At 39.5% G+C, this 14,727-nt stretch overlaps 1 protein-coding gene across 1 annotated transcript in view; it reads right to left on the reverse strand.

Annotated features, from left to right (window-relative positions):
* VRK2 (VRK serine/threonine kinase 2) overlaps positions 1-14,727 on the reverse strand; it is a 43,635-nt gene that overhangs the window by 3,183 nt on the left and 25,725 nt on the right. The window contains exons 8-11 of the mRNA XM_054383872.1: positions 7,692-7,812; positions 5,540-5,598; positions 3,380-3,561; positions 39-197 (exon numbers count right to left, since the gene is read on the reverse strand). Coding sequence (XP_054239847.1) covers positions 39-197; positions 3,380-3,561; positions 5,540-5,598; positions 7,692-7,812 — 521 coding nt within the window. The remainder of the gene's footprint in view (positions 1-38; positions 198-3,379; positions 3,562-5,539; positions 5,599-7,691; positions 7,813-14,727) is intronic.

Here is a 14,727-nt window from a genome sequence, read left to right on the forward strand (position 1 = left end):
GGAGATTCCATGCATTACTTTGCGGCCTAAATCCTTACCTGCTGAGGCTCTTTTTGGTGAGGCATCCTGGTAAATTTGCTTGGCTTTTCTTCATCTTGCAGTAGTTTGCCTGTTTTCCCTATACAGGCTTTGCTGTGACAGATGTTTTCTTCACCTTCCTTCTTTTGCTTCTGCACAGGCTTTGGTAAGTGAACTTGCTGCTGCACAGACAAAAATTTTGTGGAGTGAAATATGAAAAAAAGTTTAATTCATACAGACAAGAGTGAATGAGACTATGCTTTTATCTCTCTCAAAATAATTATTTTCAACATTTGAATTATCATCTTCAAACAGCACAAAGTTAAACCTATGTTCTGTTTGGGAAATACACTGTAAAGTAAACTTGAGCTGTATATTTCAAAACATTCACTAATAACCTTTACTGGGAATGATGCCAAATAACTCACCATTTGTTTAGTTAACAAGTGGAGCTGAATGTGTTTCATATCACTGGACTGAGTCAAATACAAAACTCTCCAAAGTAAGGGAATCACTAATTCTTTTGATCTAATTTAATTGTTCAGGCTGATGTTCTTTTACTCTTTCAAAATATAAATGGAGAATTCATGGTGAATAGTTGTGTGACTTAATGCAAGCTTTTTCCTGTGCTGCTATAAGCACCAAATGATGTCTGTTATTGGCTTTTCTAACTTGGAAGACAAATGTAGCCAAAAGTGGCAGGCTTGGCTGCATGCCACATACCTTTGGTACTTCTGGCACACCAATAACTCTAACTGTAATGTTTGCATATGGTCCTCTGTGCAGCAGCTGTATCTGACCATAGTGGCTACAAAAAAATAATGGGCTGCTTTTTTATACTGCAATTTAAATACATACAGGAGATAGAACTGCTCAGCCAAAATACAAGGAGCTGCACCTTAAATTTATGTTCTTCAGCAATTCCTCCTCACATCACTGTCAAGGAGTTAGTGCTACCCCTTATTGGTACTCATGGATGTTTACTGGGTTTCAGAAAAGAACTGACCTTTTTCATGTTTACCAAACTGGTACAGGTGCAATCAGACAGGTCATCTGGAGTCAGATTCTGCTTGTAAGCAAGAAGTGAGGAGACAGTGGATTGTTTGTAGTGACTCCCACTGTTCTTAGGTTGCCTCTTTAATGGGAGAAACCATTGGGTGAATAAAAGGAGAGGTGGAAAGAGAATGCAGAGATTAAAAGAGCCAGACCTAGGATAACTACAGACAGTGCCCTGAAGAGATGCAGTGGGAATCGAGTATTTTGTCAGGGCTGTAGCAGCGAAGTGTACTAGGCCTTGTATAGCTTCCACGGCCAGTAACTTCAAATGAAAAAAAAATTCTAAAAACAACAATAAATTTAGAGAAAGTTCAGTTATCTGCTCTCTCTACTTGTATTTAGGTGCTCCTTAAGTCTTTTGAATAATCCTAGAGATTCTCTTCTTGCATCTGTTTTGCAGTGAATGTTACAGGAACCTTGCACATGTAAGTGGCAGAACAGGCTAAAGCCACATACTCTGGTCAAAAATAGGCAATTAGTGGGGCAGTGCTGGTGTTCTTACTGTCCTAAGCATCAAGACACTCATCATTACATCCTCTCTGAAAAAGTGATGACAGATGCCAAGATCTGGTAATATGCAGACATCTGTGTGATTTTTGTTCTTGGCCATCAAAAGCAATCTCTGCATAGTCCTACAGCACAAGGATGGTTAACTAACTGACACTCCGCATTCATGGATTGCTAACAGCAAATGCTACAGTAGCTTTTACAGCCAGGAAGGTCTGGATCATCTGTTACACCAGCATACAGTCAAGTCTTAGGCCAGGCAACAAGAAGAAAATAGATTTACTAGTTAGTATCTGACTCAATGAAACTGAAGACTCTTGTAGAGATCCAACTGGATCAGCTGGAGATAGTTTACAGCTCCCTGATGATATCAGTTCAGTTTGGAAAACTTTCACAAGCTAGTGAAGACAAAGTGGTTGTCATCAGAGCAAGACAAATACTGTCACTGAAGTCACTTTTGGTATTATTAGAAGTAGTGAGGAAAACAGGAAAATCAATGAAATTGCTAAAATAAGTATCTGTAATTACCAAGATCAAAACCCAGTGCCTTTTTATTAAACATGAACTTTTGTTCTGCCTTCCATAATACGTAAATAGTGCTGACAATTGATTTGTGAGGCACTTGCTACAATAAAATGTAATTGTATCATGAGAGAAAGGTGACAATCAGGAGATCATGAAAAAATTACATATTCTCACTGGTGGTTAATTAGCCATGCAAAACCCCCTCAAACAGACATACTCTTCTATTAGGAATGATTACTGTGCAGGCCTACAGATGTCAATACCAGAGTCATTCAAATACTTCTTTCCCTACTAATTGAAGGTTGTAAAGCTCTGGTGCCAAGGTTTTGCTTCCAAAGAGCTAATTTATGACTAGAAGGATATTTTATGTCTTCAGTTGTAGCAGCTACAAAACTCAGCAAATCAGAACCATCTGTGCACTGATACTTGAATCACCATTCATCTAGCAGCGTATCAGTCACATTAGTTTGCATCCTGCATTCTTGGCTCATGTACACTTGTGATGGTCCAAAGTTCACCAGAAATATTAAAAACAAGCGATACCCTGACCCTGCCTTATTGAACACACTGCAGAGGCAGAAACAGGGCTTCTGAATACAGGGACTGTTGAGGCAAAGGTAGGATGGGACGGACATTTCATAGCAATGTGCAGTACGACTGCTAATTACCTCTACCTCCACTTAATAAACCTATGTTTTGATAAGTGTATAGCACCAGACTTAAAGTACCAAAGGAAAACATAACACACAAGCTGTCAGTTTCAAAACTCTGTGTGAGTGCATCACACAGCACTGCATACCAATACCAGAGTAAAATCCCAAAATACTGTCTTCTCTGCCTTAGTGGCTGCAGGAGTATAAAGGTAAATGACAAAAAACAGTTTGAAAGACAGAAAATTAATTAAATGCTTTCACTGATAAAGGTAACTTTGCTTTTAATCTGGAATCAAGGAAAAAGTTGGTATTCAGACTTATCTTCAAAATGTCTGAGAAGCAAGTCCTTGACTTCTCCATCATCCTGGAAGTAAATCATACTCCACAAGCCTATCACTTCAAAGTGAGAGGCTGTAGGTCAAAAGGACTCATGACAATTCTTCCTCAAGGGTTGACATCCCACGTTTTAGCAAAGCCAGGGAAACAGAAATAAACAAACATGGTGTATTTAAGGTAAAAACTGCTGTTGTCAGTCTCATTTTGAGATCTTAAACTACTTCCTCTTCTACAAAAGAAAACACAACAACCAAGCAGATGTCAGAAATAATCCCAGAACTTACTTTTGAGGCTTTAGCAGTGCAATGATTTTGCATGCCGGCTGCAGCATGAAAGTCCAGAGGGCCATCATAACAAGTTCCACTTGACTCCAGTCCATTCATCAGGATTTTCTTGAGCACTTGATACTTTGGCTTCTCATCATAAGCCAAGCCATGAACACATGCCAAAAATTTGGATATTTCACCTGTAGAGTATATCATTGCACATTTCACTTGGTGTAGACCTTTAGGAAGGAATTAATTCCAAAATATCGCCAAAAAAGAAAAAACACTTTCAGCTGAAGACACAGTCAAAATACAGAACCGATAACATCTTTTTTGGAATGAGAAAAGGAAAAGAAAGACTTGGATAAACAAGTGAACCCTCAAGTGGTATGTTTGGTTATGAAAATGCACTAATTCATATAGTACCAAAAGACATCCAGGTATTAACCAAAAAACTTTATTGACAAATAGTTCCATGTACAATAAAAGTATTTATATTTCATAGTTCAAAATACCCCTTTAAGAATTATAAAAAAAAAAGTAACTATTTTAATCTGCATAGGTACTATATTTTGAAAAAAAAAACAAACTTGTTTTATTTCTAACACTTGGACAAAGAGCAGCATTATTTTGCTGTCATCAAGTGGTTCTGGAATCAGGAAAACCACTAAATGAGCAGAAATAATGCTACTAGGAAAATAGATCAAAGTTTGCTCTCAGTTGAAAGTGACCCAAGAACATCCTAAAATTGGAGTACTACACCAGATATTAGCATCTCCTGAAACACCTGCAGTAAAGGTTTATTAAACATGTATACACATCATGAATATATGTTATGTAATGAACAGTGCATTCCAATAATTCAATACAGAAGCATGATGAAAGTAAGTGAATAAATAAAAACTAGATCCTGACCTCTGAAGAAAGTTTGGTGTCTTCCCTGAGTACATTTGTATTCAGTTCTGGGCCCCTCAGTTTAGGAAAGATGTTGAATTGCTGGAGCATGTCCAGAGAAGGGCAACGAGGCTGGTGAGAGGCCTTGAGCACAAGCCCTATGAGGAGAGGCTGAGGGAGCTGGGACTGTTTAGCCTGGAGAAGAGAAGGCTCAGGGGAGACCTCATTGCTGTCTACAACTACCTGAAGGGAGGTTGTAGCCAGGAGGGGGTTGGTCTCTTCTCCCAGGCAACCAGCACCAGAACAAGAGGACACAGTCTCAAGCTGCACCAGGGGAGGTTTAGGCTGGAGGTGAGGAGAAAGTTCTTCATAGAGAGAGAGTGGTTGGCCATTGGAATGTGCTGCCCAGGGAGGTGGTGGAGTCACCATCCCTGGAGGTGTTCAAGAGGAGATTGGACATGGCACTTGGTGCCATGGTCTAGATAGGCATGAGGTGTAGGGTGACAGGTTGGACTCGATGATCTTTGAGGTCTCTTCCAACCTTCTTGATTCTTGATTCTTGATTCAGTGAAGGAAGGAACATGACAAACCAATCATTCATTTGAGGGTGAAGATTTACCCATCAAGGATTGTGTCATCGCCATAACACTTGCTTACGGGATAATGCAGGAAAGAAAAAAAAGAGTTCCTGCAATAAAAGCAATAAATATCCCAAGTATCCCATATCGCAAAGCATCAAGTATCATTTACTGCAGTGACCAGGATTCCAACAGCATCCAGAAAGCCACCTTTTCCCCCTGCAGCAAAGCCTTTGTGCTAAAAATGTTTAAAGCATGAACTTGTAGATGAATGGCCTGATCCAGTTCCAATGAAGCCAGAATATTAGTTCAGTTGAATTGCACCCCAGATTAATGAGCGTGATACACAGACTAACTAACTAAACGAGTGTTACATAACTGGTGTGTTACCAGCTAAATACACAGATCCTGCAGGCTGAATTCTTCTGTTGGACTGCTGTAAGATTGGCTCATGCATGCTTCATGGCAAGGATTGATCCAAGAATGCCTTGTGCTTTATAGTCTGCCCTAAGAACAGAGCTCAGGAATACTGCACAGGCTTGGGCATGGGGAAGCATTTGCCTTAAGGTGCAAAATTTAGTAGTTGCATTTAAGATTATAAATTGAAGACTTACATTTGCATTACTTTCACTTATCTTGTGTTTCCACCAGAGTAAGACACTTCAGGATTATTAACAGGCTAATTGAGTACATTGTGCACACTTACTAGAGCTGCTTCCAGAAGAATCCCATTCCATCACTGAATCTGGGAGCTCATCCATAAGTCTGAAACGATGTGAGAGCGCAACAATTTAATGTCATTTTAGATCAGGTGATTCTTCATTTGGGATTTAGGAAGACTACAAGTCTCAATTCCAAAGGGAGCAGACCTCCAGGATAGCAAATGACTCACAGTACTGCTCCTAAAAGCTTTTGCCAGCTACGTTAACTCTTTAGAGACTGCTGATTTTACCAAGACCATACTTAAAACCAAGACTGCACTTTAAGTTTTTCTTTGCATATGTTTTAAGCTTTGTAGAAAGAAAAAGAAAAATCCTTTGAAACTAAATAGTTTGTTCTGATTTCAACTTAATATTTGTATTTCAATATTTAAGGAGCAGTTCTGGTCTGCCTCCTAGTCATTCAGCATCAGGTTCTTTCTGCCACATATCTTATGGGCATCTGGGTGATGGCATGGCATGGACAAAAGGGGAGAGGGAACTTAAGGTTATTTAAGTCCCACGCACTTCATAAACTGAAGGGCAGGGCCACAGTAGTAGTTTATCTATCCAGAAACTGCAAAGAACACTGGAGCTCACAATCCACCATTTTTTTAAACATCCATCCATTTTTAACATCCAGCTTTGGCTTAGCTGCCACCATGATACTGGGAGGAAAGACTAGGAACTTGTAGTGAAGAGATGAGAGAATGAGATAACTGGTGAACAGTGCTGCTGAAAGTTCTGTTCTGGCTCCTGCCTTTCCACTGTATACCACCTTCCAGCCAACCTCTGTCTTCCTCACCATCACACAGCCTCTGCAGCAAAGCTCTGGCATGCACAGAAGTGGTTTAGTTGTGATGTTCAATCTACTTACTAACTTATAAGCAACAAAATGTGCACATATATCCAGATGTCTATTTCTGGCATTTGAAAACAGCATAGGCACTGAAAATTCAGATAAAAGGGAATGACCTGGGCAAGTTACTCAACACCAAAACCAATTCATTAGACTAAAAGGGTATTTCTGACAAATGGGACCTGTATCATTTCCTGCTCATTTCCTCAAAGCACGTTTGCTTGACATGCTGCAAACACTAAGCAATCTAAGGGTTAACCACACGGGAAGAATTAGTGAAGCAGCTTGATTGATTAAATTGATTTCCCATTGAATAGTATACGTGTTACCTTGCAGGGGGTCGTGTAATGATCGGAACTTTTAAAGGAGAAATATTAAACGTAACACACGATGTCAACATTTACAGATGCAATCTGTATTATCCACAGGCTGCAGGTTAACCTTTTTCTCAGCTGAGAGCCGATGCCACACTGAATTTGCAGATTGATTTCTGTGGATCAGCTATCCCTATTGTGTGCCTCTGTGGTGACTTGCCCTACTTAAAAGTTTGTTGTCTTCTCCAATTGTGATGTTACGTTTATGGGTAACTACTCTTCTCTATAGCCTTCTGCAGGCTATGTGGTACCACATGCAATTAACTCTCTCAAGTCCCAACTGTAAAAGCAGAGAAAGAAAACACTAACACACTCTATTGCTGTAGTAAGCTCGAAATGAGTCATGCTGGGAAAGAGGAAAGATTTTAATCAAGTTCCTTAGTATTTTAGTATTTAATTGTTTGTAATGGCAATAGGCTTAGAGAATATTAAATCCTACATAAAAACATCTGAAAAATTGTATCATACAGCAAGTGAAATAAATTGAATGCACATGGTGGAAAAACTTCCAAGAAATGTTTGTACTACAGTCTTGACTAAGCACCTGTGAATTTTACTGGAAACACACAACAACCTTCTGTATGAGCAGTAAGGACTGCACGAATTCACAAATGTTTTCTTTAAATAATACTATTTTAAAAATACACAGATGAATTGACTGGGCACTGTGCAATTAATTTATCAACTCCATACAGTGGTACACACACAACACACAGAGGAAGGTGCACAAGCACACAGAGTACACATTTTTAACTGCTTCTAACATCTCTCTTAATTATAGAAAATTGTTTTAGCTTTCTTGGAAGATGCTATTCCACAGCATGCAAAGCTGCCTTTTTCAGACCTGTTACATGATGAAAATGTTGCAGGGTACTAGGGTGATAGGCATGTGCACATGTGTACATGTGTGTGATGTTTTATTTTTACTTTGTTTTCGCAGTCTGGACGGATACAGGGTCCTTCAGGTTCTGTTCCCAGGGGAGCTTCCCACACAACCATTGCAGCATACAGTAGCCAAGAATTTCAAGGTCACTTCGTCTGGATGGAGCTAAAACATGGGGAGGGTGGAAGAGGAGAGAAAGAAGAGCCGGGGTGAGGGGCGGGAGGGGGGGGGGAAACAAACCAAAAACTCTTCTTAGAAAATAGAAAAGACTTTGACTGAACTAGTGTTGATGAAATATGAAAAAGCCAAATGAGCAAAGTGTTTTGTTTATTCAGCTGTGTTAGACCTAAAACACCCCAACATTTGGCCACAGTCCACAGACAGGCAGTGACTTGTTACTGCTGAAGTAAAGGTCAGTTTCCTCACCTCTTCCAACTTCATCCTTCCTCAGTTTGGCCTGTCACATGGACTTGATCCCCATAGCCTCTGACATGATCCAGACAGCCCATAACAGAGTACCAACACTTTCTCAAAGAGCCAAGCAGTAAAACAAAGAAATAAATGTCTGCTGCTAAATTGCTAACACATGTTCCAGGAAGTCCATGGGGTCCACACTGGTCATGCAGGGACCTTGTGAGTGCAGACTAAACACTGATGGCCTTTCCTGTTCTCCTGCAGAGCTATTTGGGCTTACAAGGTATGACAAAACTGCCATCTAGTGTGCATTTACACACCAAAGTCATCTGCTCACAAGTACCAGGAGCTGTTTGTTTAGAGCTGTAGCACAAGCTAAAATAGACTTGCTCTTCATCAACTTCTGTGTAACTTTACCACTACTATTTCCAAAAAGGAAGGTATCTGAGGAATAACTTACTCTTCCTCTGCATACCCAAACAGATTAATTAACTACAGCACACAAATACAGTAGGTAATTCAATAAAAAATTAATCCCATCACCAAACATCATCGAGGCAGAAAAACAGGTTAACCAAAGTTAATCTATAGATGACTTTACAAAGAGAAGGTGGGGGGGAATTTGCACTACTAGTACAGTTGCTACTGCTGCTATTTGGAAGGAACCAAACTTGAAAAAACTGAACAAGCAGGATTGCTGCAGTATTTCTTTGTACACATTTGACTTGCAGCCTATAGTTTGCAAGTCAATGCCACATGGAATCTGCAAACCCAGAAACTGTTGTGATTAAAGGAAGACAAATTAGAAGTTAAATTTATGCTTTTCCAAAACGAATTTGGACTTTGGAGGAAGGAAAGACGATTTCAGAGCTGTTTGGTACTTTCTGTCTAGCATAAAGAATAGTAGTTGAGCAGAGTGCTGTTAATCCAGCTGTAAACAGATATCATATTTTATGGGACTTCATTAAATAAATTCCAAAAAGTCACTCAGCAAACTTTTCCTTTAATTTAAAAAGTTATCTGCTAAAAGCTATGGTACCAACACATCATAACTAGTTCTTTTTACCAAACACATATTATTGTAAAAGTAGATTAGTTCTTATGTGTTCTCTATTTTAACTGCTATTAGACTATGGGAATATTAGAGGCCCTTCAAACTAACAGAATGTTATGCTATCCCTTGGGTGTTGTTTATATTCTGCACTGGATTCAGAAACATCCTAATGCAAGGCTTGGCTCTTATTAAAACAAAAACACCACCTCTACCATTTGCTGCTCTGTAGCAATTTCTTCAGCCATAAATCTCCAGCTGACTGTGGAGCAATTCCATTCATACATGTGTTCACAATTTCTTTTGCCACTATGGCAATTCCATATTAGAACCAGATAAACCAACAGTTTTGATTGCAGATCCTCTAATTTTCACACAGTGCTATTCTGGCATATGCTTGTGTACAATGGGCTGCAGAAAGCAACCTTTTGAGAAAAAAATCCAACAGACCACTTTTTTCCACTGAGGGGCTCATTGATACGATTCTGTATATAATGTTAAGTCAATTAGATTTCAGAAGCTCACCTAAGATAATTCATTTTCTGATGAAACAGCCCCCAGAGAGTGAAGTTCACAGTTACCAGTTTGGCCATGACTAAATTACCTTCTCACTCAGTGCAGATCTTCCAGCCATTTCCTGACTAACACTAGGGCAAAGCCATCACAAATAGGGGGATGTGTGCAAGACAGACTTTACTGATACCTCCCTAAAGCCACAGTAGTCAGCTAGGAAAAAGAAAAGGTAGATGTAAGTCCACCAAAACATAAAAGGGGAAATGTTTCACAGAGAGATGGTAAACTCCCCTATCAATTTATCACTCAGGTCACTGAAGTGTAACTACATAAAGACCTTGACATGTGTTTTTCATAGAACCACATGAAAATGTCAACATTTGATTATTTGACTACACTAGCTTACCGTTTTTCTCTGCTACTTTGTCAGCTCATAATTAGAGATGGTAACTTCAAAAACTTTAAAAATAATTTAGATCCTTTTATAATAAATTTTTTAAAAGGCATTCAAATAAACTTTAATGAATTAATATTGTTTAAGAACAATGGAATTATTAGATTTTCACCCCAAATAAAGCACTAACACATAAATTTCAACTCCATGTTTACTTGCAAAAATAACTCTGGAATACAATTGGAGATTACAAGAATTCTTGATAAATACCAAATGAGAGAAGTCAGTCTGGCTTCACTTTAAATGTGACAGCCATACAAAAATAAAACAATTATGCTTGGTAACTTGTAGCTGCTACAAGAGCATATATTTAAAATAGTATTTAAATTATCTTACTTCTCTGTAGACTAAAAACTTGTTGGGTTTTTCTCTTTCTTTTTGAATAGATACTTGATTTCTACTTTTCTGTTAACTAGAATTTATTATTATTATTTTAGTCTCTTATGAAATACTATTTAATTGAGGAATAAAATAATTGCTAACATGTTCCCGTATTTTTTGTAGTTTAATTGTTTAACTGAAAATGTAAAGCCTGATTCTGTCTTTAAACCTGCCAAAATAAATTGAGAACTCACATTGAAGCTAAGGAATTAGCAGCCATGTCAGTGAAATCAGATTCAGGCCATAACAAGTTTTATATACAAACATATACTCAACAAACAGATGCAGTGGTCACTGGTAACTAAAAGTAACAAAACCAAAGCAATTTACCCTGGGAAAGTCACATCTTATGTATTTCTGTGTACTGGATGTGGCAGCTACCTGAGCCCTAATTTGTATTTAAATTACTATTTCAAAATAGATCATAAATGATATCACACTGGCTGCATGATGCTCTCAAAACTACACTGCTCCCAAGAACTCATCTGAAAAAAATCATATAAAAATGGGAGCTTTCCTCTACAGCCCTTAGTAAATTAACTTTCTCCAGCATGTTGTAAAGATCTAGGAGGCTAATGACTGACAGATTAAATGTTCTTCTATAATTTTTCATTAGCACTATTACCTTATAATTTCACCATTAGTGTTTCTTTAGCTTGGAAGCTTTTTGTAAAAAGGATTGTGTTAGTTGTTCATATTGCATCTACATGCAGTAGTACCTCCAGTTCTCCCTGGCATTAGAGCATATGAATTCATGTTAATTCACAAGGAGAATTAAGAGCAGAGGCATTAATCCTAAAGCACATAAAGAAAAGGAGTGTTAACATGACCATGGAGGCACAGAATTATGTTAAAAACGTATCATCACAATGTTTTAATAAATGGGCTAAAAGTGATACCGTTTCTTAACTCAAGGTTGAGATGATAAAAGCAAGACAAATACAAGACTTGTGAAAAATCAGTGTTTGTATTAGGGACAGGAAAAAGGAAAAGACCAAATGTTACAGTGTGGTAGGTCGAAATCCCTCTCCCACACTGACAATAACCAGGCTAATAACGAAGCATCACTTTCCCAAGGTACTAGTCAGCCTGAGAAGTTCACTGCAGCAGGGTAGTAACTGAATTAGCTGGAAAAGGGTAGATAAACAGTTAACTTCAGGATACATTCTAATGCTTGCCACCCTGTACAGAGTTACCAAGTCTCAGGCAGGGCCAGCAGGAGCCAGGAACAATCTCTCCTCCCTTCACATAGAGTTCTGCACTGTTAGCTTGGCACATTGCTGAAGTACTCATTGACAATAATGGCCACTATGGAATGTTGGAAGGAAAAATCCAGTGTCACCACACTGGTCAGCTGTGTCATCACAACTGAACTGCAACTCCTCCAAAGAACTCAGTCTGGGACATGGCAATGAGCGACTTCTGTGTCAGCTGGTAAACTCTGATTCTACAGCTACACACTCAACTGGTGACATGGCTGATTGGCACAAAACATGCTGCAGAGGTGGCAGGAGTTCCCGCAGGAAGGATACAACTGTGAGTCCCCAGTGCTGACCTTGCCTTGGAAGGTGCCGTACTAACACCACTGGCCTCATGACCTTGCAAAAGAAAGCAGCACGAAACCTGGGAACCATCTCACACATCAAGCACCGTCCCATCAGTCATGGGATGCAGGCCCAGTACCGTAATTCAGTAACTTCACCTTAAGAACCACAAAAGAGCAACAATACTGCTGCTGCTGTCCTGCTATGGCCACACTCATGAGCACACTGAGCTAGCAAGTCCTGCAGGCCAGAAGGTTCACAAACTGTGGTCCTCAAACCTCTTCAAAATAGCAGAGCTGCCCTGGACAATCATAACAGTCTGATGTGCAGATAATTGCACAGCAATCTCCAAATAAGCAGTTACACCTATACACTGACCAGCAGGATCTAACTGCAGAACCTCCTCATTTTCACATTTGCTGTATCAACAACAGAACTCTGCAGCCAGCAGGATTCTCCTCTGAACACAGAGTGAATGATCATTGGGGCTGGTAGAATCAGACGTGCTGAAAGGAAGGGGGATGGAGTCCTGATTTGATGGGGAGAAGTTTTTGTAGTGGGAAGGCTGGAATACGAAAGGGAACTTCACCATGAGATCTAGGTCAGAGGTAAAATGGTGGTGACAAGAAGTGCAGGTACCTGGTTGGCAGCATAAGGTTTCAAGCTTGCAGTAAGAAGAACGTGTGACAGGAGAGTGGAGACAGGAAATTTTACTCTTCTGTCACATCTGTGCGGCAGAAAACAATCATGAAGGTTAAGGGCCTGACAAGCAGCTCCGAAATTCACAAACTTTTTTAATTCCTGGGGTAGAGAATGGGAACAAAAATTAAATAGCCAGTTCCCAGTCACTCATTAGTTGCGCTAGAAAGTTGTAATGTTCATTTTATTTCTGTTGTTTCTGGACATTCTGGCAGAACAGAACAAGCCTATAGAGGTGGTTATAGGAACCTATTCAACTATTTCCTTGCTAAACTGAACTCTTCTTTAACTTACAGCAACCTCCTTCTCCCTCTTCTGCCAGGCACACATTCCTAATCCAACGCTCAGAAACTAAAACATCTTTTTATTTATTTCACACTGCAATGGTTCCACCCATTTTTTGCCAGACCAGTTGTATTTTCCTTCTTATCATTAGGATTTACAGCTTTTCCTGCACACAGTCTTTGGGAAACACATATCAAACTGCAGCAAATCAGTACTTCATTTGACTGACAAAAAAGGATCCAGCAGGCTCCCTCTGAATCCTAACTACACATGGACAGATGCCAAATAAACCTCTTGATCCAGAGCCATCTAGAGCGCTGTTCTCTGGAAGCCATGACAGATCAGAAAAGAGTTGTTTCCAAGCATAGGTGTTTATATTCTTGCACATCCTTCCTCACAGAACAAACCCTGTGTATATTCTAGTCAACTCCTTCATGTAAAAGAAAAGGAAAAATAGACCAGAACTGAGCTGTGGTTTTAATATCAAGCAGCAACAGTTCTGTCAGACCGGTGGGGAAAAGAAGAATAAGAATTGCAGAGCTTTCCCTACAGTCAGCCCACTGCCTGCATTAGCCTGTACTAACACAGCATACAAGCCTCAATAGTGCATGTTGCAACAACCCATGTGAGTGGCACAAAGAACTGACTAAAATATGGCATCAAGCAGCTGCAACTGCCTTGCCCAACACAGGAGATTAAAATAAACACTTCTGCTCGATGAAACCATCTCAGACCAGCTACAAAAGTGGGATGAATTGAGGCAAACATCACTAGACATTCTACCTGTCTTTAAATTCTGCAGGATTTCAGTAGCTCCTCTACCCAGTGCAAGATGGCAAAACATCAAAAGGAAGAGGGGAGTCATCTTTAAATCTATGGCAAACACAAATATATGCTGGAGGGAATTCAGCATAGACAGTTCATACTCTTATGTTCATCGATGATAGCAAATTTAAACTAGTCTTACGCACTCAGTGCACAGGACTAGAGTATTTAAAAAAACCTCAATATGTTAAGCACAGTATATCTCCAGAGAAATTAGATATTGACTGCATGCCTCGGTGAGTAGAAAAATCTACAAAAATCCATAGGAGGCATTGATCCAAATATTACTTTTTAACTCTATGTAACAAATTTTAAAATGAACAATCAGTGCAGATATAATTCTCTTTAATTATCAATCAACAAACAAAAATGTAATACTGTTTATACAGTATGGTCTTTAAAAATGAATACCATGAATACACTCAAATACTATGCTAACCTATGCAGTTGTGCCACATGGTATTTGCATCAAAATGTTTTAAATTAAAAAAAAAAACCCACACAGTGGTTATGGAGATGCAGACATCAAGTACAAGAATGCTTATGATGTGGGCCAGATCCAACTTGGGCCCTGCCTTGGTTCACAGTGAACTCTAGGTCTGAGGTTGTGATGTATATTTGCTAACAGTCAACAAGTCCAGAAGCCCCCAAACAGCACTGTGGCACAGAAGAGAGAGCCTGCGGGGTCACACACACTGGGCAGAGCAGAGGCGTGCCTTGCAAAACTGAGGACAAAAATAGCATGAAAAGACATGAGGCAGGACAGCTGCCCCCAGCCTTGCTCAGCACGGGGGAAATTCCTTTTCAGTTCCAGCACAAAGTCAAAGCCCCATCAGCACCATCAGTTTACAAGAGCATGCACTAAAGCAACGTATTTGATGGCCACAATTCACCATCAGCCACAACAGGAACAG

This window comes from Indicator indicator, chromosome 9 (genome assembly GCF_027791375.1).
Source record: "Indicator indicator isolate 239-I01 chromosome 9, UM_Iind_1.1, whole genome shotgun sequence".
Classification (NCBI taxonomy): domain Eukaryota; kingdom Metazoa; phylum Chordata; class Aves; order Piciformes; family Indicatoridae; genus Indicator; species Indicator indicator.